At 46.5% G+C, this 27,046-nt stretch overlaps 1 protein-coding gene across 5 annotated transcripts in view; it reads left to right on the top strand.

Annotated features, from left to right (window-relative positions):
- Positions 1 to 27,046, top strand: part of MACROH2A1 (macroH2A.1 histone) — an 81,901-nt gene that overhangs the window by 17,703 nt on the left and 37,152 nt on the right. For all 5 annotated transcript variants that reach the window (XM_019964949.2, XM_019964952.2, XM_019964950.2 and 2 more), the window contains exons 3-4: positions 16,235 to 16,341; positions 16,785 to 16,982. In XM_019964949.2, coding sequence (XP_019820508.1) covers positions 16,235 to 16,341; positions 16,785 to 16,982 — 305 coding nt within the window. The remainder of the gene's footprint in view (positions 1 to 16,234; positions 16,342 to 16,784; positions 16,983 to 27,046) is intronic.

The raw sequence follows: 27,046 nt of genomic DNA, 5'->3' as shown, positions 1-27,046 counted from the left end.
CAACATTGCTCAAACTGTGTTCAGCAGAGCCCAGGTATTTGGTGAAATGTAAGAGGTAGTCCACCAAAACGTAGGGCTCTGTGGGTGAAACTGGGAGATGGCTGTATTCACATTCCCTGTTTTGAGATGGATATGTGAATACCTTTTGTTGAGTTCCTCAGTAAAGCAACTGGTTTTAGTTTGGGAACCACTGGGAAACAGCTTTCTTTACTGCAGCATGTTTGGGAGCCTTTAACATGTGGGTGTCCTTCTGAATCCCCAAGGGGAGAAACTTAGATATATAGTGGTTCCCAAACTTTTATCAGAAAGCCTTGCAAGAAACAGCTATCCTATAAACACCTTGCATGATGTAGTGTGGGGACACTGGTGGTTTAGGATGTGAAAATGGGACCATGAGGAATGCCAGCTAAAGAAGCAAAGCTTAAGGCACCATGGAGGATGCTCTGAGGTCTGGCTTGTGGCACTGAGGTGCAGAGCTTGTCTAATAGATCAGGAGGGCTAGGTTTGCCGCCTCCATACAGGGCTCAACACGTTAGAAAGTGTTCAGCATTTGTGCCGTGAGGCTGTGGCCTGGGGACGCTGTGTGCTTATTCTGCTAAGCTGAACCACTCACTTGCTGACCTGGGGAGGGCCCACCACTCTTGAGGGCTGTGCTCGTCACTGAGGTGCCAGATGAGAGTCCTTGCCCACTGGGCTTACCCTGGAGGGAAGTGCCTTTGGAGTTGCTTACCCAACTCCTGAGAGGACAGACCTGGTTCCTGGTCATCAAATCCAAAGGGATGTGCAATGACATCTTTTTTTGGGTGGGGGAGTCTAGAGACTGCTACATAGCCTGATCACACAGCTGCCAACCTGCCTCCTAGGATGTAAGCCTGTTTGCAAAAATCAAATCTATTCTCAGTTGATTTCTCGACAGTAAGGAGGATGGGAATTTGCATCTCAAGACTGAATGTCGACACTTTGTAATAAGTGTAGACCCTCTCAAGTTGATCACTGTGAGAGATCTGTTGATTTGGATACCCTGCTCTGGTCTGTTTAAAACCTACGGTCATAGTATATTTCCACCTTTTATAGGATAAGGCCATGCCTACAATTTTCTTTTTCTGTCGTCTTTGGCTCTAATCTACAAAATAATGAAGACATCCAGGTTTGCATATTCTTCACCTACCAGTCCCTTTCCATTTCCCCATTCCCTGCCCCTCCCCACACCCTGTGTTTCAGACCTCAGTCTTCTCTCTCCTATCTCCTGCTGGTGACCAGGAAGGACCTCCACACACTTCTAGCAGGCACCTGGCGTCTCTCACAGCAGGTGCTCCATTCTGAAGCTGTCCGTAGGTACTAGGCTAACCACGGTGAAGTTTTCAGGGTCAGGTCCTGACCTGGGGAACAAGCAGGGTTCACCCAGGGGACCCTTATGGCCACTCTGCAGACTGGATGTGTCCTAGCCCTTGTGCCTGACTACATCCTGTAGTAAAACCCCAGGGAAAAGGGATGGTGTTAAAGATACACCTCTGCCTCATGTTAGCTAGTAAAGTGATCATCCTCATCCAGGTTTTCAGTTTGCTTGCTTTCTGATCTATAACTCAGGTCAGCTGTTGCATATCCCTTTGGTGGTATTCATTGTCTGCATTCCATCCCTGCCCCCCTCTCTTGTAGGTATGACAGGGAGAGGCCTCCTCTGTCAGCAGTGTGCCCTGTTACACAGATATTCATTTCAACAAACATCCATCACACTTGGCATTTCTGGCCTGGGAAAGAAAGGATCCGACAAGCCTGGAAGATTAGGGTAGGAAGAGCCTGCAGTTGGCTCTGTCACTTACCTGGCCTTTGTTACTGCTTTCCTATCCGGAACAGCCAAGTGTGTCCTGTACTCACACAGCTAAAAATAGGGTAGGGAGAACAGGACAGGCTGGCTCTGTGATGCTCGAAGCCCTCTGAATGGCTGTGTCTCTCGCTTGTTTCCGTGGCCACCCAACCTTAGACTTAAACTTCTGGCCAGGACCCAGCTAACTCTTCTTGCTAGAGACTTCATGTTTTCCTGAGGCTCCCAGAACCCCACAGGGCTCACTGTTCTGCAAAGCCTGTCAGCAGATGAAAGTGGGGTCTCAGGGGGACTGGATTTTAATAAGCCAGAGGGTTACAACCAGAAAAAAATCGGAAACACAGAAGTTGAAACCCCAGTGTGCTGGGTACCCAGTGTGTGCAGACTATATTTAAATGTATGTTCCCTTTTCCAGTTATGTGAGTAATTTATGTCTGAAAATTTAAGAAGCGAAAACTCATAATCTCAGTGCCTAGAGATAGCAGCTGGCACCAAATGCCTTTTGTGTATATGTGTACATGCACAAAAGAGAGTTAGATTTTAGTCTGTTTTTATTAACATCTGCTCTTGATCACTGTACATGATCATATGAAGCAAATCATGAAGTCATTAAGCGGGGAGCTACGTTGGCAGTCCTAGATGATTCCGTGGTGGATGAACCTTCAGGAGGTGCTTGGAGAAGCAGCAGTTTAGCATTTGCCATTTCCCTGGTGACTTGTTGTCAGATGGCCAGCTTGTTAGCTACCCAGGTAAGTCGGACCTCAGGGCCGAGGCCAGGCGTGGAAAGCACTGAGGAGTGGGGCACCCTAGTGCCCCGCTTCTCCATCCACAGAGGTGGCATCCTGCAGCACTGCTTGAGGACGCGCTTCTCCCAGGGCCTCCTGAATCTGCTGCAGAGGCCAAAACCTGAATTTTTATCTGGTCCTTCACCCAGTCCTCCTAAGGAGGCCATGCGGTTGTCCAGGAGAGTGTAAGTGTGATCTGGGCACCTTCATAAAACAATGGCCCCATGTCCCCTGCTCTCCCAGCCCTATGGGTTAGACCAGAGAAAGGAAAGATCTCATTGCTTTCTTTTGCAAATATTTTCTCCTGCTCTGTGACTTATCTTATTCTCTCAACACTGTCTTTCACAGAGCAGAAGGGTGGTTTTTTTTCTTTTTTTTTTAATTAAAAAAAAAACTTTCAATTCTTTCATGCATTGTGCCTTTGGTGTTGTATCTAAAAAGGCATCACCGAACCCAAGATTATCTAGATTTTTCTCCTATGTTATCTTCTAGGAGTTTTATAGTTTTGCATTTTACATTTAGGTCTATGACCCCTTTTGTGTTAATTTTTGCAGAGAGTGTTAGGTCTGTGTCTGGATTCAGTTTTTTGCATACGAATGTGCGATTGTTCTACCACCATTGGTTGAAAACAGCTGCTTTCTTGAAGATAAGCTGCGTGGCCTAGTAAACCTCAGTGGTCAAGGAGTCTCGCTGTTACTCCATGATTTCTCTTTGAAGGGTGGTATGCAGCTTTTCATTTCTGTCATTGGGGTCTGCATGTACTTAGATGAGTTCTCATGAGGGGTTCTGTTTTTGCCTAGGCTAGTGGGAAGGCTCAGAGCGCTACAAAACTGATTCTGGATGTGGGCAAGGAAAAGTGTGTGAGCCAAAATGTGCATGCCTCTTTCACTTCAGGCCTTCTGCCTGGGTTCACTTTACATACATACATCCTTTAAAATGTCATTGACTAAGGTCTTCTGGTGGTAAATTTTCTCTGATTTTGAACATGTTTTTATATCTTATCCATAAAGTTTTTAGCTGTTATTTCTTCAGTGTCTCTAGTCTCTCCCTATCGAACGCAAATTAACGATTTGTTAGTGGTTTTTCTAAGCTCCATATCTGTTTATCTCATTCATATTTTTCATTTCTGTCTTTTCAAATTACTTTCTGGATAATTACTTCAGGTCTGTCTTGTAAAACTATCTCCCACTTTACTAACTCTCTCTTCAGCTGTGTCTTATCTGCTATTTAATTCAGTCACTGAATTTTTAATTTGTTTTGTTATTTTTTAGTCTAGAAGTTCTGTTTGGTTCTTTTGTGAATGTACTTGGTCATTCCTCATGATATCTTGTTTTCTCTTCATTGTCAAATTTTTCTTTGTATTTTACACATATTTTTCTTTGTATTTTACACACATTCTTATGTATTTATCTGAATAATTCTTTTTTCCCAAGCTTTGTTAAGGAATAATTGACAAATATAATTGTATATATTTAAAACGTACAAAAGTGATGACTTAATATGAGTGAAATGATTAGCTATTTTATCTGAATAATTTTAGTATCAGAAATTTTTATGAGACTGTTTTTGCTGGATTTTGAGTTATTGTTCAGAGTGTCTACCTCTCTTCAAGGCTGCAAAGGAATTCCCTCATGCTCTTGCTTAGTACTTTTTATGGTTTAATTTTTTACATTTTTACTTTGACCCATTTGGAATTTTTCCTGATATAGTGTGAGAGAGGAATCAGCTTAATTTTATTTCATATGGTTACCCATTTATCTCAACACAATTAATTAAGTATTCCAGCTTTTCCCCGATGATCGAAGAGGCTGCTTTTATCATACGTGAAATTTCTGTATATACATAGGGCTATTTCTGGACTTTCTTTTGTTTCAATGGTGTGTTTATCTTGTTATGCATTTTATAAGATGTTTCTCATATCTGGCAGGTTTTTCACTGTTTTAATTTTTAAATATAGAAAGTAATTATTTTCTTTGGGCTTCCCTGCTCACTCATTTGGTAAAGAATCCACCTGCAATGCAGGAGACCCGGTTCGATTCCTGGGTGGAGAAGATCCCTGGAGAAGGAATAGGCTACCCACTCCAGTATTCTTGGGCTTCCCTGGTGACTCAGATGGTAAAGAATCTGCCTGCAGTGCGGAGACCTGGGTTTGATTGCTGGGTTGGGAAGATCCCCTAGGGAAGGGAACGGCTCCCCATTCCAGAATTCTGGCTTGGAGAATTCCACAGACAGAGGAGGCTGGCGGGCTATGGTCCATGGGGTCACAGAGAGTCAGACATGACTGAGTGACTAAGCACGCAGCACATTATTTTCTTTAATAAGTAATATATACCAATGGTAAAAATCATGTTCCCCAAAGGCATACAGTGAGACATGCATTTCTTTCCCTACTCTTTTGCACACCCAGGTCTCCTCCCAGGGGACAATCAGTATTGCCAGTTTCTTATATATGCAATATATGTTTCTAAATATATTCCTCCCCCTTTTCATTTTGAAATACATCTAGAAAATGTAATGCCAAAAAATAATAGGTGCATGTGAGATGCAGAGACTGATGTGTGTACCTGTATCTGAGCCCAAATCTGAGGGTGTTTCATCTGCCTCTAACCTGCCCCAGCATCCCTGTTCCATCCCACCCCCCAACCCCCACCCCGCTGAGCCAACCTCACATCCTGACTTGAGACTGTGAAGGGTGGCCTGCCTGGATCCTGGGCCATCCAGGGGCTAATTCCCCTGGGGTGACAGCTTTGTAGTTCACACTGCAAGCCATGGATCTTGAGTGTTTGTTCTAATCCATGAAACCAGGCCAGTGCCTCAGAGAGTGTCCCTGCACTTCATCCTGCATCACCCTCTGAATGCTGCAGTGCTTGTTCAGTGGTTTAGTAATTCATCTGTAATGACCTATTTGTGACAGAGTTACCAAGCTTTGACCAGGTACAAGATTCTGAGCTGGGTGCTGCGTGGGGGGGTGGGGCAGGGGGTGCGTCTGAAGAATCACTGTTGATTTCAACAGATGTGTATTGACTGTCTGACGGGCCAGACATTGCAGAGGACATATTAGTGACCCCAGGTCTGGGACTGTGCTGTTCTCACCCCTCTCTCATCATTGTAGACTCTGTTGCTCAGCACTTGGATTTTTGTTGAAGGGGAAGAAGACCAGTTAGGGGAAGGATGAGTTTCTGGAGGGGAGGGGATGGTGCTAATGGCAGATGCTACCAGGAAATTGGTAAGAATGAGAGCTGAACTAGACTCCTGGAGTTTTTAATGATGAGTAATTAGGATTAACCTCAGGGCATCATGGCCCAGCCCAGCCTGAGGATAGGCTAGTGGCAGAGCAACAGTTGGTGGCAAACAGGAAGGCACTGGGGGTATTTCAAGAGTTGATCTCTCACTCCCACCAGAAAAGGATGTCTCAGCTGTACCTCGCATCGCAGAGGGAGCCAGGAGGTCTGGTTAAAGTGGCAGTGTCCCAGGAGGGGTGCTCAAAGTATACATACCCCCGGGTCCCCCTGTGAATGAACATCAAGAATGGCTTTAAAGGACCTGCTAACTTACTGAGAGGAGGAAGTGAGTAAGAATTCCACAAATATCTCTTCTCTCAATATCTTCCTATTAAAATTATCAGCAACTAATAAAGCATATTTATAGCCCTCTTACTTTCTTTCCCTGTCTCAAGGCTTCTGTGTCTAGTCAATCCAGCAGAAAATACTATAGAGCAAAAAGCCACTCCTCAGAGCTATAAGTAAGTTCTAGCAAGTACACAAACGCCAAGGGGCACTGACCACAGGCGGCCTCCCTCTGTCTCCCGGCCTGTCTCTCCCCACCACCCCCTCCAGCTCTGGTGCCCGATGATGACACACATTCTCCTCTGGTTTGCCAGGCTCAGCCAGCCTACAGCTCTGACCTGCCTCCACCTTCCCTCCTTCCCTCTCTCTCCCTTCATCTTCCACCCTACCTTCTTCCTTTTCAGACAAGTGCCCTCCATCTAGTGGCCAGAAAGCGTTATGTTCCCTGGTACTTCGAGAGGCCTGTGGGGTCTCCCGGGGGACCTGTATCGAATTGCCTTGATAGAAGACTTTTATATATGTCTTCCTTAGAGAAGGCGGCTCCATCTCTGCCAGAGCCCACATTTCTTGCCTGCAGAACTGTGAGAACCTCGTGGAAATCCAGGGTCTCTGGAAAAGGTTAGCTTTCAGTTTCCCTTGCTGCCAGTGTCCTGATTGATGCTCCCTGTGGTAATTGGTACCTGAGGTAGTCTTTGGTTAACAGCTCTCTGTTGGCTCTGTAAATCTGGATGTTGACTGCCAAAAGTCAGTGTCTGCTGTTCATTCAGAAAATGCCAGTCCTTAACTCCAGTAGCATTGTTTTCTTTGCCCTTCCACCTCTGCCCCAGGCCCTGGCAGTCTCCCTCCCAGGTTAAAACTGTGGCTTGTCAAAATGTGAGTTTGGGGGCACAGAGGGCAGTGTTTGAGTGCAGGCAAAGGCAGGGCGGTTTAGGTAATAAAATACCTGCCATACATGGAGCGTTTACTGTGTGTCGGGCATTGGCTAAGTGCTTGACATTGAGTAATTCACTGAATCCACAAACCACCTATTTTGCTTAGGAGGAAACTGAGGCTCCAGGAGTTTGAAGTACTTCTCAAAGGTCACTGAGCACAGTAACTCATCTCTACTACTACTACTAAGTCGTGTCAGTCGTGTCCGACTCTGTGCGACCCCAGAGACGGCAGCCCACCAGGCTCCCCCGTCCCTGGGAACCTCCAGGCAAGAACACTGGAGTGGGTTGCCATTTCCTTCTCTAGTGCATGAAAGTGAAAAGTGAAAGTGAAGTTGCTCAGTTGTGTCTGACTCTTTGCGACCCCATGGACCACAGCCTACCAGGCTCCTCTGTCCATAGGATTTTCCAGGCAAGAGCACTGGAGTGGGGTGCCAGTGCCTTCTCCTAACTCACCTCTAGCAGAGCATTTCTGTAGGCTCTCAATGGGGCCGAAACCTTAGCTGTTAAAAGGAGAGCACTGGACTCGGGAGCACTTAGTCCACTTTGCCTCTCCTCTGGCTTCAGCGGACGTCTCCAGAAGGTGGGATATGCCCAGGCCTCCACACTGGCTCCTGTCCTCGTAGCCCAGCTGGGGAGGCAGGCCCTTTGTAATTTCACATGAGCGCTAGAGGGCACGTGGTGTGGATGTGCCAGGCGGGAGACAACCCCGTGGCCTGGCATGGGCAAAGAGGACAGGGGTCCTAAAGGATGAACCTGGAAGGACACGCAGTCCCTGACGGGAAGGAGGAAAGTTGAGGGCTTGTGGGAAGGAAGTGCATGAGCACAAGCGGGGTGATGATATCGGAGTGACGGGTGCTGGGCTCTAGGAAGGGGCAGTCTGATCAGTGTGGGAGGAGCTGCCTGTAGCAGCAACAGGACACACAGGTCCTCTGGGAGAAGCTTGCAGATGGCCGCAGTGAGGCGAGCGGAGGGCAGTGCCCAGTCAGTGTGGGTGGCTGTAGTGCTCAGCAGCACCGAGAGTGGACTGAGAGCCAACTGAGAGCCAGAAGGTTTATTCCTGATGTCCCTTCACTGTCCTCTTAGTGAACGAGAGGTGGAATCCTGGGTGACGGAGCTTAGACAAGTCCTTAGACCAGTGGGCCTCGCGTTGGGAATCCGTGTGGACAGATAGAGCTGGGGCAGGGCTATTAAAGGTGACCCCAGGCCCCTTCTAGGGGACCTCCCCTACTATGACACCCTTGTATGGCTCTAAAAAGTCATTTATGAAAGAACCTAAAAAGTCTTCACGTGCTCAGATTTTTTTTTTTTAATCCCAGAAGCATGATTAAGCATGCCAGGACAGATGTCAAGGCGGGGGGTGCTTATGACACGCAGTTGCCAAGGCCAGTGGGGTGGCATCTAGCGTAGTCGCTTCTTCTCATTTATGCTATGTATTCAGTTTATTTCTTACATTTTGAAAAGATAAATTGCACACAAGATAAGCTCAGTCAGCGCCCAAGTGGGTAGAGCCAAATGTCTCCCTCAGACCTGGTCGCCAACTCCACTCCCAGGCAGCCGAGCTGTGCCATAGCTCCTAAATGCCATGTGTAAGCATGGGCGACAGGCATCGCCAGTGACAGGCATGCACCTCCCCGTAGGATGGCAGCCCACCAAAGCCCCGCTCCGCTCCTTGTTTCCACTTCAGAAGTCTGTCTCAGAAATGGCACCACGTCAGGGTTCTTTAAATGAGTTTCCTCTTTACATCACACTCCTCAAATCTTTTCATTTCAGCAGACATCTCTGATTGTTCACCCCTTTCTGAGATAAATTAAGAACAAATGGCTATGATTTTCCATATCAAAAACAAACATACATATTAACCATCTCCTTGTAAATGAATTTCAAGTCCTTGAAATCAGTGAGCCGTGCGGAGAGGGCCCTGCCCGGCTGTTGGCCAGGCCTCCGGTTAGAGCAGGTTCCTCTGGCCTTCCCCAGCCACCTTGGCCTCCTGCCTTCCTCCTGGGGCCTCAACTTGTGCTGCCTCAGCAGCTGGCTCTGCTCCTGCGCACCACGCCACCCCCTGCCGGGTCAGACAAAAGCCCCAGACCCCATCCCTAGGCAGAGGCTGCCTGTGGGGCCGCCCTGGGTGCTGCGTAATATCAAGGCAAGTCTGGCAGCACTGAGGTTAAGCAGGTTCAAGTGCATTTTTCAAACATATGTAAACTGTTAAGTGTAACAGCAAAGGGTAAACTATCAGGGGAGGAAACACCAGGTTTTCCATATTGCATCTCTCCTCCTCCTCTCAGCTCTCACGTACATCCCATCTATCCACCTAGCCAGACAGCCAGTTATTTTGATAGAGGACATCGAGGAAAAGAAAGAGTTTTCTTCTCCTAGAAATCAAGCCTGCTATACTCTATTAAGAGATAAAAGTGTGTGGTTGTGGCGTCAGTATTTGAAGTTGACTTTTACCAAGTGTTCTAGGCATGTAATTTGGTAACTCATTAATCCTCACAAGCCTAGAGGTGACCTCACGCCCCGTTTATAGAATGGGAAACTGAGGCACGGGTGTTTCTTGGCAAATCTCACAGCTCAGGGCAGGAGCTGGGATTCGCACCCAGCTTGTCTGACGGCATGCCCCCGCTTAACCATGGTGCTATGTGGGGCTGCAGCCACCATTGAAGATGGACCCAGGAGGTGAGCTCACACAGACCCTCCAGTGATCTGGGGAAGGAAGAGGAAGACTTTCCTGAGAGGCAAGATACTCAAGCACCAGACTGGGTTGGCGGGTTAGATGATGGTAATATTTGCCAAGAATCATAATCTTTTTCTTGTTAATGTGTATAATGCAAAAGTACTAATTATTTATTTTAAAATGTGTAAAAGAATTAGCTTACTTTAGAAACTTGATACTAAGCTGCATTTCTTTCTTACTGGGAGACTTTGTGGGGAAGGTGGGATACTGGACTACATGCTGCCACCTGGACCCTGAGGGGGGGGGGTCTGTCTTGTGGGCGTAACAGCAATGGCTGAGTTTGTGTGAGACTCAGAATATCTGCAGAAAAGTGACAGAATGGCTCATTGCTGCAAAATACCCTGTCCTCTGCCCAGAACATAACACCCCCAGTTACTGCTGTTCTGGGCAGAAGACAAGGTATTTTATTTTCCCTGTGGAATCACTGGTTCCTTGGAGGCCCCTGGGACAAGCAGAGTGGAGAGCTTTGCTGTGGCCCACAGGCGAGGCCCTGGTGCTGCAGGCCAATGGCTCAGTGGGCTTCAGTTCCTGCCACTCATCACTCGAAAAGGTGGATTCTGGGCTGCCGAGGGAATTGGAGGAAACTGGTGCAGTCAAGATGCAGGAAACACTTAGCAGTCAGTCTCCGATTGGGGTTGATTGGGTTAAGGCCTTCCAGAATAGTGTAAAACAGCTCTGAACTCAATGAACTGCTGATGGCAGCCTGATGAATGGAAGGAAATACAATAAACAGATTCCTTGTCACGTTGTTGGCTTCATAGCAAATATCTGTGTTCTCCCTGGGATTACGTGAACATTTGCTTTTCTTTGATTTCTGGTTGTTCTTTTTAATATTTCTTTTGTGAGAGAAGACGCTTCAAACAGTTCTGTAGGAGCCCCTGACTCTTTCCTTTGCAAGAGTTGTGTTTAAAGTTTGGCGCAGCCTCCACGCATCACCTGTTAGTTGTTAGGGGTCTAATTCTGCAAACCATGACTTCATCTCCCTGAAGGAAGATAGACACAATGCTTCAGTACAACAGATAGGACTATATGCAAGACGCTTGGAGAAGGAAAAAAAAGACACTAAGCCTTTGGTCTCTGAGTGAACTTGGAAAGTAGACCTGTCAGAGGCATTAACGTTCAGACAGCTGGGCTGTAGCCGAGAAGGCTGCCAAATAATGCTGTTGCTCAAGGCTGTGGGGATCTCGTCAAGTGGCCCTAAAATGGTCGCATTCCTCGTGGCCAGGGTATGGTGGGCCCAGGGGTGCCTCTGCCCTGCCTGCTGCTCTGAGGGGAGAGTAAGGTTGCATCACTAGGCATGTGATGGAGCCAGTACCACTGGCCAGGGACTGGCCAGGAGTTGGAGCCAGAGATACTCAGGTGTTTTACCAATTAGATCTTAAAAAGATCTTAGAACAGGAGACTGGCACACGAGTTGGCTAGTGTAACTCATCATTCGACCTGACCCCTTTGCAGGGTCTGTCACTGCAGAACTTCACCAAGCTGAGTTGTCTCAGAGGTGACCCCCCAGGCTCTGAGCCCTAAACCTGTCCCAGCGTTGGTCATTGGTGACAAAGTTAGAGGGGGTGCAGACCCTGGTCAGGGGTCTGTTTCTTTTCCTGCTAACCACTCTTTGCTGATTTCTTACAGATTCCATTTGTTTCGTTTACAGTCTCTGCACTGTGGCTCCTGAAACTCCCTCTGAGGCAGGATCCAAGCACAGAGCACTGCAAACCATGGAGAAAAGAATTTTCGTCTGTAAATGTGGTGCTTGTCTAGTTCTCTTTCTCAGAATCCCTTTTCTCAAAATAGACAGAGGCAAAAAAATTTAGAGACACACAAAACCTTCTGAAATACAAGATGAATCAAGTGCAGCAAACCCTCCCTGGTAGGAAGGCATGGATTCCATTCAAGTCTAGGTAGAGCTGAAGCTGGCTCTGGCCTGGCCCAGGAGGGGCCCGTCCCCCTGGGCAATGGGTACAGTGGCAGGAACCCAGGCATAGCCTTGAGCGCAGGGCTTCCACAGATGTGTCCTTGCTATCATTTGCAAAGCCAAGGATCACTTAACTAGGAAGGAAACTTAATCAGGAAATCTCCTTTAGTGGCATGTGCCCTGCCCCAAATCCTGAGCACTCAGCGCCCTCTCTCCCGCCCTCCTGCAAACAGGCCCTGGAGAGCAGATGGGAACTGATCCATCTTGTTGAGTTGCTGGCATTTTGCACCTCTCCTCCCCCCCTGCAGCAGGCAGCCCTCTTTTAGCCAGGAAAGCCCTTTACGATTGCCGTTTCTAAAACTGGACTGAGGATGAAAGAGGGGAACATATTACTGAATCCTTGGCAAGGGGCGAGTTTGTGCTCTGGGTTCCTGCTTCTTTCTGGTCTCTTGTCAACTGCCCCAGCCCTCTGCCTGCCGCAGTGCAGGGGTAGGGTGGAGCCGGGAACACACTTCTCATAAAAGGTGTGTCTCTGAGGTGCTCCATCTTGTGTGTCCCTTGACGAAGGAGTTGCTATGGTAACTATCCATCTGGAAAACATGCAGGAGTAAACAGAAGATAAAGCTCTGGCTCAATCAACCAAACTGTGAACCTCTGCCCTTCTTTGTTACCCCATTTGATGCTGCTCCCTCCCTCCCAACAGGGCTGAGGGTCCACTCTTTGAAGACAGGGAGTGGGAGGGCCAGCTATCTTGGTCTTCACAGATCAAAAGTGAGCTGGAGTTTTGCAAAAAGAAAGGGGTTTTCTGGCTCCTTGGTGAAAAGGCAGAGGAATGACACAGAAAGGACACTTCAGCCTAGCTATTTCCAAGGTGCTAGATACTCCTCGCCGCACTCCACACACCTCCCCAAGGCCTCCATGTCCATCTCATCGTCACTCCCAGATGGATCCTGTCTGGCATCCCTGAGTCCAGGCTGAATTAGCAGTTGTCACTATTTAGTTGCTCAGTTGTGTCCAACTCTTTGCAACACTGTGGACTGTAACCCACCACACTCCTCTGTTCATGGATTTCCCAGGCAAGAATACTGGAGTGGGTTGCCGTTTCCTTCTCCAGGAGATCGTCCCAACCTAGGGATCGAACCCACGTCTCCGGCATTGCAGGTGGATTCTTGACCACAGAGCCACCGGGGAAGCCTTGAATTACCAGTCAGCACAATCCTTGAGATTTTGCAAGTGGAGAGACTTGGGCCATTAGAGATTTTCCCCATAATGTGAGAGTGTAGGGGTGTATGGGGGCTGTGAAACTAGTGGCAGTTCAGGGGATTTCCTGGAGAATTGATCTTATTTCTCAGCTGTGGGTGCTGCTTAGTGGGAAGCACGCTGCTTCTCATGCTTGTGTTCCATACTGCCTGTCCCTCACCCAGATGCTGGAACACACTTGGAGTTCTGGTGACCCTTCCCCACCCTCCAGGTCTTTGCAATTCATCGTTACCACCTTCCCCACAGGAAAAAAGCTAAAGTAGTGATGCCAAAAATAAAATGACCACATCCCTCTTCCCCCTACCCCCACCAACGGCCACTGTGCCTTCTCTAGGGGAGAGCCTGCACCAGTACTCTGGGCAGGAAGAGGAAACAGGCCACCTCCACTTTCCCGAGAAACCGTAATTTCAAACGATCTTCTTACCACAGGGATGGGCTTAGGGCACTACTGTGGGTTTCTCTGTCTCTTTCTCTCTGTCTCTTTTTTAATGAGGGCCTGGTAACGGATTCTTAGCACATTATGGGGACAAAGTTGTAATACCCCAGCCCCCTTCTGTATATTCCTGCTGTAGATAGTGATGGCCCCATGTTTCCTGTGGCCTCACAGTGGAGAAAGGCTGGGGAGGTGAGGGGTGGGAGAGGTCAGGAAGCCAGCCAAGCGGGCTGCAGCCCAGTGGTGCCAGCAGCCCCTCTCCAGCCTTCCTGCCACATGGGCTGGCTGTGGTGGCTCTCCTTCCTGTGCCCTGACTCCTAGGGTCTGGGATTCTGCTTGGCTTCCTCCAGGCGGTGAGTTGGACAATAGTGTTGTAGGTATACTGCCTCCTCCATGAACGGGGCAGAGTGGAGTTCAAGCTGGGCTCATTTCTGCAGCTGGACATCAGGTCACTTAAGCATCCCAAGCACTCTTTCTTGCTTGGTCATGATAGGGTCATCTCCTCTGGGCTTCGGCACACGCAGCCAACCATCAGTTACAGGGAAGCTTCAGTAAAATTGACGGGATCCTGGTACTCAGACTGTTTGGGGAACAGTCCTGCTGAAGCTAATGGATGAGGGTGGGAGGTGTATTGATTACATCCCCTTCCTCCCTGGGCCTCACTCTGGTGCCAAGCACATGCACATAAGGATCCCTGTGACCTGGGAGCATCAAGCAGGCAGAGCCTCAGGTGCCCCTGGTGTCCACTTGTCATCAGTGCAGCGATTATGGAGTTCCTGCCTTGGCTTGAGGGGAACCCTCCTGATCCAGCTATGGGTAGCCAAGCAGCTGCAGTTTGACACACGGACTCCTTTTTGTATTGGGTTCATCTGTAATAGTGGTTTAACATTGTAAACCACGTAGGTTTAGTCACTAAGTTGTGTCCGACTCTTGCGACCCCATGGACTATAGCCCATTAGGCTCCTCTGTCCATGGGATTCTCCAGGCAAGAATACCAGAGTGGGTTGCCATTTCCTTCTCCAGAGTAAACCATGTAATATTGTAAAATTTAAATATGTGATTTTAATGTAGCTAGAATTTTTTTCCGCAGTTATTTTATAATGATGCCAAGTTTTAACTTTTTTTTTTTAAGCTTTACAAAATTGTATTGGTTTTGCCAAATACCAAAATGAATCCACCACAGGTATACATGTGTTCCCCATCCTGAACCCTCCTCCCTCCTCCCTCCCCATACCATCCCTCTGGGTCGTCCCAGTGCACTAGCCCCAAGCATCTAGTATCGTGCATCGAACCTGGACTGGCAACTCTTTTCTTTCATGATATTTTACATGTTTCAATGCCGCCAAGTTTTAACTTTGCTGGACAAGTCTAGTGTTTACAACATAACTTTGAATATTATAATTCCTTTAGTACTAGGAAGAGGCCAGACTTGAGTTGAGCCCAGAAGGGTGGGCTAGATGGATATTGCAGGCAGGGCTGTGGTGTGGACAGAATTGCAGAAGTGGGGATGTAAGACACATTTGGGGACAGTCTGCATTTCTCATTAAGAAAATGAGACGAAAGTAACGAGGTTGACAGTTCACAAAGAGAACTAGGCCACCAAGGAGGGAAAAAAATCTCTTCCTGAAGGGCATTTCCTCATTTCTCCCATCTTTGGTGCTTTTGGAGACCTGTCGTCTTGTCTGCTGAGACCTTGTCCCAAAAGATTGGTTAGTAACCTCTAACTTAGCACCAACTATAGGTCAGGCTCATCTCCTTCTGGGTTCTTAATTATTTTGTGGAAAATGTCAAATATACAGTATGTTAAGAGAGGAACTCTGATGTCTTACTCTCTCACGTCACAGTTGGACTTAACAGGTGTTAACTTTAACACCTTTGTTACATCACCACATTTGTTTTCCTCTGTAGACTTTTTCAGAATTATTTGAGTAAATTGCAGATACCAGAGCCTTTCACCCCTAAATACTTCAGCATGTATCTCCTAAGGACAAGATGCTCCCTTCAAAGTGGTAATACTGTTATCACACCCAAGAAAATCAGTAATTCCTTTGTGTCTACTATCCAGCCTACATTCAAATCTCAGTTGTCACCAGAATGACTTCTATAACTTCTTTTGCAATCAGGATCCCATTGAGTATTGACACTTTGTATCTGGCTGTTGTGTCTGTGTAGCCTCTTTTAATCTACTACACCCCACCTCTTTTCTTTTATGTTTTTATGATGTTGACTTTGTAAAGGGTGCAGTCATATCCTTCTAGTTCTGAATCTGAGCGTGCAGGCATTCAACATTGATTCTGTTACATTGATTCTGTTAACAGAAATGTACTGAGTAACATGCCACCTCCCCCTGACATCCCAGAAACCCCTTCATGACTCCTAGCTCAGGGGCCACACTGCTGGCCCCATGGGGTTGATGCTGATGATATCTGGCATGCTGGCTGTGGGCAGCCCTGTTCTGGGAAGAGAGTTCAAATCTGAGCTCTACCACCCCTCACTGAGGGCCTTTAGCTGGTGGTTCTTTCTCCTCTCTAAACCTCAGTTTTGCATGTCCACAACAAATGGGCTGGGCTAGGGGTCTCCCTTATCCCCTCAGCTTTGCCTCTCGACACCTTTGTGACTTGCCACCAAGTGTTTCCAGGCAGACCGCCTGCAGCTTCATGGCTCAGGGTAGGGTCAGGACACTGCTGCCTGCTCCCCTTCCCGACACCAAGAACAGAGGATTTGGAAGGGTGCACACAGCTCTCTGATGCTATAATGTGACCATACGCCCTTCCTCTCCTTTCCCCAAAGCGGAGATTCTGGAGCTGGCTGGCAACGCAGCAAGAGACAACAAGAAGGGCAGGGTCACGCCCCGGCACATCCTGCTGGCTGTGGCCAACGATGAAGAGCTGAATCAGGTATGGGCTCTCCTCTGCCTCCCTGACCCAAACACCCCAGCAGGTGGTCTTGCGGCCCAAGAGCTGTCTGTCCAGAGGGAGGATGGTGTTTGGCTGGCTGTCAAGGGTGTGGACTGCTTGTGACTGTTAGCCACTTCCCTGCCCTCCCCCCACCCCCCATGGCAATTTTTCCCCAAGACTTTATTGGTTGGGGGTGGGGGGAATAAATAAAGATATTTGACTCTCCTGGAAGAAAGATGGTTTGGAAACTCCACCCGAGTGAAGGAGTCTGAAGGCCTGCTCCCTGTGTAGTGAGCCAGGGTCCTGTTAGCATCCTTGTAGATGCCATAGAGGAGAGAGCTCTGCCAACCAAGAGCAGGAGCATGGGTGGGGAGGATTGACTTCTTGAAGGTCATGGACGGGGTGGTCCGGCTCACTTTCTGCTCATTTGGTTTTCCTGCAAGCTGCTAAAAGGAGTCACCATAGCCAGTGGGGGTGTGTTACCAAACATCCATCCAGAGTTGCTAGCGAAGAAACGAGGATCCAAAGGGAAGTTGGAAGCCATCATCACACCACCCCCAGCCAAAAAGGCCAAGTCTCCGTCCCAGAAGAAGCCCGTGTCTAAGAAAACGGGGGGCAAGAAAGGGGCCCGGAAATCCAAGGTGAGTATGTGATTTGGCAGGGATGTGTGAGGTGTGGGGCCAGGCAGGTGCAGGTAGGTGGGGTCACAAGGGTGCCCCTTCCTGCTGAGGGCTCATTCCCCTCTCGGGGTGGGGGCCTATGGAAACAAACGGAGTCAAGTGGCCAGAGTCTGGATGCAAGTGGGAAACTAGATTTCCCTAGGCAGAGGTCATGTGGGGAGGTGCCGGGGCAGATAGCCCCAGGCTGGAAGGGGCCGGTGCCTGCCCTTCGAGGAGATGCCCACGCCTGTGGGGAGGGACCTGTGTGTGCAGGAGCTTCCCTGTGCAAGCAACTATCAAGTCCTGCCCAGAGGTGCCGGCTGCAACGCTTGCCTTTGACACGTCAGAACTGCTGTTGTGTTGCCATGGCTTCATGTCGTCTTCCGAGCCTGTTGTAGCAGGAATGGTTCAGACAGTTAGCTCTTTGAAATGATTGCCTTGTTAGGAGGAAAATGGATGTGTTGTCTGGGCTCCTCCTGCCAGACCCAGTTTGAACTGAGACTAGGCCATAGGTGCTGATCTTGTGGGGAGCGAAACCTTCTCGTGAGTGTGACCTAATGTCTTCTGGAGTAGGGCGGGCCAGCTGATCCCAAGCCAGGATCTGGCTCATCTGCCCTTTGGAGGCCCACGCCTTTAACTGGTTGTACTCAGCCGTCTGAGACTCCCGGGTAACTGGGACGCATGCTCTCTGTTCCTCCTTGCTGGGCCCTGCCTCTCTGCTGTTGTCACAGACTCCAGGAAGCTAGGGCCAGTGCTGCTCTGCGTTTAGTAAAATGGAATCTGAAGGCTGCCCTGTCCTATGGTGTTGTCTCAGGAGTCATCCTTCCGGCCCCCCAGCCAGACTAAGGAAATTCTTTGTGGCAGAAGGTGGCTTTCCTATTTTGTAAGTCATATCCCCTTGGAAATGCTGTGAGGGGTCTAATGCAGTGTCAGTGTCAGGACGTTTCTACCAGAGGCCTCACCGGAGTGAGATGGTGAGACACCTTCCCAGGACAGGTCTAGGAGCCTTGACCCAGAGCCACACACCAGCCCACGCTCCCAGCATGTCCCCTCCTCCAAGCTCGTCCAGAGATCAGGCAGGCCTTCACCAAATGGAGGGGTACCTTCTGAGACCTCTAACCTCCCACCCACACTGTTTGTGGACTCTTTAGCTAAGGTATTAAGAGGCTATATTTTTTGTTCACCCGTCTGTATGTAGACAGTCACTTCCCTCATTCCCTCAGTTCAGTTACTGAGTTGTGTCCGACTCTTTGCGACCCCATGGACTGCAGAATGCCAGGCTTCCCTGTCCATCACCAACTCCTGGAGCTTGCTCAAACTCATGTCCATTGAGTTGGTGATGCTATCTCATCCTCTGCCATCCCCTTCTGCCTTCAGTCTTCACTTTCCTGAAAACTACAAAATCAAAATTCTTCTTGCCCACAGAGCCACTCAACCCCACCCCACCCCACCCCGCACACCAGGCTCAGAATCACTCCCACTTCTTTGAGAGAGAAACCTAATACTGGAGAGTGTCCTATAAGTTATTTCCAGACACTGCATTCCACCCAGCTCACAAGTCCTGGAGGAGGCTTGGGGCAGGCTAGGGGCAGGCAGGGGATTTCACAGAATGCTGTTACTCATTCCTGCTAACTATAAAATTAACAGATTGAACTGGTTTGTTTTTTTCCCCTTACAACATTTGCATTTGTGAGGAGGGGCAGGACAGGGCAAAGCCAGGGCATCCTGGCTTTTTTAAATGTTGAAAAAGAAAACAGAGATGCCAAGTCCATCATCTCTCGATTGTGGGCCTCAGGGAGCTGGCTGCCCGCAGCCCAGGGGCCAGTAGGGGCAGAGCTGCGTCCCTGCACGTAGCCTTCCTGTGCCGTGGCCAGAGTGTGGCCTTGCTCACATGGGCCACTGCTTCTTGATGTTTGAGCGCCTCTTCAACTCCAGTGTGTCTGGCAGTCCTGGGTTGAACCTGATTCCCTATCATCCCCAGTCTACTGCCATAGTTTTTGCCCCATGACTTTATGAACTCCACAACCTACCAAACATTGGGAATGCTTTTTCTTTCTTTTTGGACTCGAAATACAGAGGGCATGTGTGTGTGTGTGTGTATGTCTTTAGCTTCTAGTAGCTATATTTGGAACTCGGTGTTTCTAATAACCATATGCCAATAATCACTTGAACACTCAACTTCTCCCTTGATTACAAAAGCAGGAAGTCTGTTATGGTGGTCTGTTTTTCTTCTACACAATAAAACACATTGTCTGCTTACTGTACCAGTATTTGGCTAACATTAAACCCTGGGGGAAGCTGAAATTGGAACCGTGAACAGCTAATTTTCAAAACATTTGTTTAATGTAAATTGTGGTGTCAGCTCCCAGAAACAGCAGAGAACCCTGCATCTCCAGGTTTAAGTGGAATGTTCTGAAAATAACCTTTCCAGAGACATGCAGAAAAAGCTTTAGTTACATGCTAAAGCACTTGTAGTGAAAGGGAGTTGGTATTTTTCAAGTGTCAACACTTGAATTCCAAATCATAATTTTTCCCCCAATTCTATGTAATTGGAAGGTTTTGAAAGTCTGCAGTTGTGACAGCTGAGTCAGCTATAGTGGAAACTGTTAGAGAAGGCGACACAACGCACCAGGTGCTGGGCGTCCAGGGCCCTTGCAAGTGTCTTGGGGTTTCTCCTTCTAATTGGGTGGCCTCAGGTGAGTCTGTGCCTCAGTTTACCCCCCCTAGTGAAACAGTGGGTTCCATTCCAGCCCTACAGTTTAGTGCTTTAATGAATATTTGTGTGGGTAGTGTGTGTGAGTTTGGACGGTATGAAAGAGTATGTGGTAATAAAATCTCACTCACACCACAGTCCTCCCACTTCTCCCCAGAGCAGAGTTTTCATGCGCCCTTTGAGAAAGTCTAAGCACATGAAAGCATGTGGATATATAAAGCCTTCCCGATACTACTAGCTTTAAATATATATGTACACACACACATACATCTTTCAGTTCAGTTCAGTCGCTCACTCGTGTCCAACTCTTTGCGACCCCATGAACTGCAGCATGACAGGCCTCCCTGACCATCACCAACTCCCAGAGTCCACCCAAACCCATGTCCATTGAGTCAGTGATGCCGTCCAACCATCTCATCCTCTGTCGTCCCCTTCTCCTCCTGCCCCCAATCCCTCCCAGCATCAGGGTCTTTTCCAATGAGTCAACTCTTCGCATGAGGCGGCCAAAGTACTGGAGTTTCAGCTTTAGCATCAGTCCTTCCAATGAACATCCAGGGCTGATCTCCTTTAGAATGGACTGGTTGGATCTCCTTGCAGTCCAAGGGACTCTCAAGAGTCTTCTCCAACACCACAGTTCAAAAGCGTCAATTCTTCTGCGCTCAGCTTTCTTCACAGTCCAACTCTCACATCCATACATGACCACTGGAAAAACCGTAGCCTTGACTAGACGGATCTTTGTTGGCAAAGTAATATCTCTGCTTTTGAATATGCTATCTAGGTTGGTCATAACTTCCCTTCCAAGGAGTAAGCATCTTTTAATTTCATGGCTGCAGTCACCATTTGCAGTAATTCTGGAGCCCAAAAAATAAAGTCTGACACTGTTTCCACTGTTTCTCCATCTATTTCCCATGAAGTGATGGGACCAGATGCCAAGATCTTAGTTTTTTTAATGTTGAGCTTTAAGCCAGCTTTTTCACTCTCCTCTTTCACTTTCATCAAGAGGCTCTTTAGTTCCTATTCGCTTTCTGCCATAAGGGTAGTGTCATCTGCATATCTGAGGTTATTGATATTTCTCCCGGCAATTTGGATTCCAGCTTGTGCTTCTTCCATGCCCAGCCTAGCATTTCTCATGATGTACTCTGCATAGAAGTTAAATAAGCAGGGTGACAATATACAACCTTGATGTACTCCTTTTCCTATTTGGAACCAGTCTGTTGTTCCATGTCCAGTTCTAACTGTTGCTTCCTGACCTGCATATAGGTTTCTCAAGAGGCAGGTCAGGGGGTCTGGTATTCCCATCTCTTTCAGAATTTTCCACAGTTTATTGTGATCCACACAGTCAAAGGCTTTGGCATAGTCAATAAAGCAGAAATAGATGTTTTTCTAGAACTCTCTTGCTTTTTCGATGATCCAGCGGATGTTGGCAATTTGATCTATGGTTTGTCGGCCTTTTGTAAAACCAGCTTGAACATTTGGAAGTTCATGGTTCACGTATTGCTAAAGCCTGGCTTGAAGAATTTTGAGCATTACTTTACTAGCGTGTGAGATGAGTGCAATTGTGCGGTAGTTTGAGCATTCTTTGGCACTGCCTTTCTTTGGGATTGGAATGAAAACTGACCTTTTCCAGTCCTGCGGCCACTGCTGAGTTTTCCAAACTGTTGAATTTTCCAAATTTGCTGGCATATTGAGTGCAGCATTTTCACAGCATCATCTTTCAGGATTTGAAATAGCTCAACTGGAATTCCATCACCTCCACTAGCTTTGTTCATAGTGATGCTTTCTAAGGCCCACTTGACTTCACATTCTAGGATGTCTGGCTCTAGGTGAGTGATCACACCATCGTGATTATCTGGGTCATGAAGATCTTTTTTGTATAGTTCTTCTGTGTATTCTTGCCACCTCTTCTTAATATCTTCTGCTTCTGTTAGGTCCATACCATCTGTTCTTTATCAAGCCCATCTTTGCATGAAATGTTCCCTTGTTATCTCTGATTTTCTTGAAGAGATCTCTAGTCTTTCTCATTCTGTTGTTTTCCTCTATTTCTTTGCATTGATCGCTGAGGAAGCCTTTCTTATCTCTCCTTGCTATTCTTTGGAACTCTGCATTCAGATGCTTATATCTTTCCTTTTGTCCTTTGCTTTTCGCTTCTCTTTTATGAATCTTATTCCCCAGTGATTTGGCAGTGTGGTTTCAGTGGTTACTGGTGCCAGCTTTGTATTCCAGTTCTGATAGTTCCTGGCTGTGTGACTTTGGAAAGGTTATTTCTGTAGCATCTCAGTTTCCTCATCTGTAAACTGGAGGTCTGTCACAGGGTGGTTGGGAAGCTTAACAGAGAACCCGTGTGGAATGCCTGCAGCAGTGTCTGTAAACTGGAGGTATGTCACAGGGTGGTTGGGAAGCTTAACAGAGAACCCGTGTGGAATGCCTGCAGCAGTGTCTGGCGTGTGGAATGCCTGCAGCAGTGTCTGGCGTGTGGAATGCCTGCGGCAGTGTCTGGCGCACATCGACTGTTTCTCTTGCTCTCTTGGCAGTTGTTGTTCATCTTGGCATGTGAGCTGCTTCAGTATCTCATGGTGTGACCCCGGTTACTGATACTGTAAACAGAACCAGTGTACCCAGTTCTCCGTGGATTGTTCCTTGTGTCCACTCGGAGAAACCGTGCCATAGTGACCATCACTGTGCCTGGGTCTCTGTGTGCAAGTCATCTGTAGGAGAAAGTCCTCCAAGTGGACTTGCTGAAGGAGACAGTGTATTTTTAACCTTGATGGCTATTACTCACATATACAGCATATTATCCCATTAAGAAATTTTGAAAGTTGCCTTACTGTTTTCCCGTTTGACACTTGAGTTGTTGAAGGGAGATGCACGCGTGTTTTCTCGTCAGCGTGTGCTTGTTCCCCTTCTTGGTAGCGAGGGTATAGCACCTCGGTGCTCAGTGAGCTCTGGTCTGGTGAGGGAGGCAGAGTCATTACAGAAGCGGGGTGGGGGTGCGTGGCTCTCTGCCCATGGCCAAGTGCAGTGACAGCAGGGCAGTGTTGCCTTTCATAGCTGGTCAGGGGAGGCTTCTCTGGGAAGGCCACACTTGGAGGAGGAGGTATCTAGGCATTCCAGTGACAGAGAAGAGAGCTCGTGGCACAGGGCGGGAGCACGCCTGACTCCTCCCAGAGAGAAGGGGGCAGGCCTTCGTGCGGGGTCCCCAACACATCATAGAAACCTGGGGACCGTTCTCAAAACAGAACACTGAAGATTCAAAGGAAACTGTGCCTAAATCTTCTAGGTTGAGACCCCTTGTCAGAAGGTTCGCCAAGATTCACAGGATAATATTTAGGGCATCGCCAGGAAGATAATTTTTGCCAAAAATTCTGATAAAAAGTTATCTCACCTCAGATTTTTCAAATATATATCCATGCTACCGCCTCAACTGAACTTCACCCTCATGTGTGAATCACTCTCCTTGATCAAGAAAATACATTTGCTCCTTTTTGCCTGGCGAAAAGCCGAAGATGATTTTGGGAGAGTGCCTCTTTCTTTTTTGAGAAATATTTTAAACTGCAAATGAGGGATGAATGTTCTGGTAAGGGATGCCAAAGAAAGGGATGGTTCTTTTGTGAAGATGCCATCCTTGCAAAATTTTGCTGACTTTTTAATGAAATTTCCAGAAATTCATACATCAGAGCAGATGAGACTTGGCCGAGATCATTAAGATCTTTTTTTGTACACTTCTGTGTATTCCTGCTACCTCTTCTGAATATCTTCTGCTTCTGTTAGGTCCATACCATTTCTGTCCTTTATTGTGCCCATCTTTGCATGAAATGTTTCCTTGGTGTCTCTAATTTTCTTGAAGAGATCTCTAGTGTTTCCCATTCTATTGTTTTCCTCTATTTCTTTGCATTGTTCACTTATCTCCCCTTGCTGTGCTTTGGGACTCTGTATTCAGATGGGTATCTCTTTCCTTTTCTCCTTTGCCCTTCACTTTTCTTCTTTTCTCAGCTATTCGTATAGTTAGTATTCATTGTCTCATATATTAAAAAGTTTTTTCTCCTGTGATAACAACTGTTAGGACCTACTATCAGCAAATTTCCTGTGTTTCATACAGCAATGTTAACCGTAGTCCTCATGTTGGATATTACATTCCTAGTACTTATCTGATAACTGGAAGTTTGTACCTTTTGACCACTTTCCTGCAATCCCTCCTCCCCCAACCCTCTGCCCCTAGTAACAGATCTGATCTTTTTTTCCTGTGAGTTTGGTTTTCTTGTTACTATTTTTTAAGATTCCACATATAAGAGAGATTATACGGTATATATGGCATTTTAATTTCTCTGACATATTTACTTAGCAGTGCTGTCAAGGTCCATCCATTTTGTCTCGAATGGCAGAATTTCCTTCATTTTTATGACTGATTAATACTTCTTTCTGTTTATATGGGGGGTATTAACTATGCCCCCTATATATTAACTATACTATAAAGTGTGTCATACTTTATCCATCTTCCATTGATGGCCATTCTGGTTGTTTCCATGTTTCTGTATCTTGGCTATTACACGTGATGCTGCAGTGAACATGGAGTGCATATGTCCTATTGCAGACTGATTGTTTACCAGCTGAGCCACCAGGGAAGCCCAAGAATACTGGAGTGGGTAGCCTGTCCTTCTCCAGCAGATCTTCTGACCCAGCAATCGAACCCATTTCTCCTACATCGCAGGTGGATTCTTTACCAGCTGAGCCACCAGGGAAGCCCTTATATCCGTTTGAGTTAGTGTTTTTGTTTCCTTTGGATGAATACTCAGAAGTGGAATTGCTGAATCATGTGGTAGTTCTATTTTTAATTTTTTGAGGAACCTCCACAATGTTTTCCAAGGTGGCTGCTCCAATTTATGTTCCCATCAACAGTGTACTAGGGTTCCCATTTCTCTACATTCTCACCAACACTTGTTATTTCCTTTCATTTTGATAATAGCCACTCTAACAGGTGTGAGGTGCTATATCACTATGGTTTTGATTTGCATTTTCCCTCATGATTAGTGATGTTGAGCACCTTTTCATGTACTGGTTGGCCATTTGTGTGTCGTCTTTGGAAAAGTGCTCTTGAGTTTTTAGCTCTTGCATTGTCAGAGTTTTTATATAGGTCCATAGGTTGCCTTTTCATTTTGTCAATTGTTTCTTTTGCTGTGTAGAAACCTTTTAGTTTAATATAGACCTACTTATTTATTTTTGCTTTTGTTGCCTTTTCTTCTGGCATCAACTCCAAAATCATTGCCAATACAAATATCAAAGTGCTTACTGTCTGTTTTCCTCATGGAGTTTTATGGTTTCAACTCTTATGTTCAAGTTTTTAGTCTGTCGTGAGTTGATTTTTGTGTATAGTGTAAGATAGTGGTGCAGTTTTATTCTTTTCCATTGCTTGTTGAATTTCCCCAACAGTATTTATTGAAGACACTGTCCTTTCTCCATTGTATATTCTTGGCTCCTTTGCTGTGAATTAGTTGACCATATGTGCCGGTGTTTTTTTCTGGGCTTGTTATTCTGTTCCATTGTCTGCTTTTTGCCAGTGCCATACTGTTTTCATTACTACAGCTTTCCTATGTAGTTTGAAAATGAGAGAACATGATGCCTCCAGATTTGTTGTTCTTTTTCAAGACTGCTTTGGATAGTTGAGGGTCCTTCATGGTTCCACACAGATTTTAAGATTGTTCTATTTCTTTTTAAAATGCCATTGGAATCTTTTTCACATTTTACTGTTTTCTTTTTTTTTAACTGAAGTATTACTGATTTATAATGTTGTTAATTTCTGCTGTAAAGCACAGTGATTCAGTTACACACACACGTTTATATATGCATTCTTCTTTTAAGAGCACATTTTTATCTTTTAAATTTTATATTGAAGTATATTTGATTTACATTGTTGTATTAGTTTTAGGTGTACAGCCAAGTTATTTTTGTTATACACATACCTGTTCTTTTATTTTTTTAATTGGGGTACAGTTGCTTTACAATTTTGTGTTCGTTTTGCTATACAACAAAGTGAACAAACTATGTATACATATATCCCTTCCCTCTTAGACCTCCACCTCTCCCCACACCCCATCCATCTAGGTCACCACAGAGCACTGAGCTAAGTTCCCTGCTTGGTCATTCTGACTGACAAGAAGTGATAACTCATTGTGGTTTTGATCTGCACTTTCTGTAATAATTGGTTATGTTGAGCATCTTTTCATGTGCCTTTTGGCCATCTGTATGGGCTTCCTAGTGGCTCAGTGGTTAAAAAAAAACAAACAAAAACTTTGCCTGCAATGCAGGAGTTTGCCTGCCAAGCAGGAAACATGGGTTCAATCTCTAGGTCAGGAGGATCACCTGGAAAAGGAAATGGCAACCTACTTCAGTATTCTTGCCTGGGAAATCCTATGGACAGAGGAGCCTGGCAGACTACAGTCCATGGGGTCACAAAAGAGTTGGCTATGACTCAGTGACTAAACGACAGTAGTTGTCTTCTTTGGAGAAATGTCTGTTTAGGTCTTCTGCCCATTTTTTGATGGGGTTGTTTTTTTGTTATTGAGCTTCATGAGCTGTTTATATATTTTGGAGATTAATCTTTTGTCAGTTGCTTCATTTCCAAATATTTCATTCCATTCTGAAGGTTGTCTTTTTGTCTCATTTATGGTTATCTTTGTGCAAAAAGCTTTTACATTTAATTAGGTCCCATTTGTTTAGTTTTGTTTTTATTTTCGTTAGGAGGTAGGTAAAAAAAAAAATCTGCTGTGATTTATGTCAAAGAGTGTTCTGCATATGTTTTCCTCTGATAGTTTTATAGTGCCAGGTCTTATGTTTAGGTCTTGAATGCATTTGGAGTTTATTTTTGTGTATGCTGTTTTTGTTGTTGTTGTTCAGTCTCTCAGTCATGTCTGACTCTTCGTGACCCCATGGACTTCCTGCTGCCCGCCAGGCTTCCTTCTTCACCATCTCCCAGAGTTTGTTGAAATTCATGTCTGTTGAGTTGATGATGCAATCCAACCATCTCATCTTCCATCGTCCCCTTCTTATGCCCTCAGTCTTTCCTAGCATGAGGGTCTTTTCCAGTGAGTTGGCTCTTCACATCCGGTGGCCAAAGTACTGGAGCTTCAGCTTCACCATCAGTCTTTCCAGTGAATATTCGGAGCTGATTTCCATTAGGATTGGCTGGTTTGTTTTAATTGCTGTCCAAGGGACTCTCAAGAGTCTTCTGCAGCATCACAATTTGAAAGCATCAATTCTTAGACATTCAGTGTGGTGTTAGAGAATGTTCTCATTTCACTCTTTTACATATAGCTGTCCAGTTTTCCCAGCACTGCTTGTT

The sequence above is a fragment of the Bos indicus genome, chromosome 7 (assembly GCF_029378745.1).
Source record: "Bos indicus isolate NIAB-ARS_2022 breed Sahiwal x Tharparkar chromosome 7, NIAB-ARS_B.indTharparkar_mat_pri_1.0, whole genome shotgun sequence".
NCBI lineage: Eukaryota > Metazoa > Chordata > Mammalia > Artiodactyla > Bovidae > Bos > Bos indicus.
Note: the sequence above shows the minus strand (reverse complement) of the source record. Positions and strands in the feature narration are given on the sequence as shown.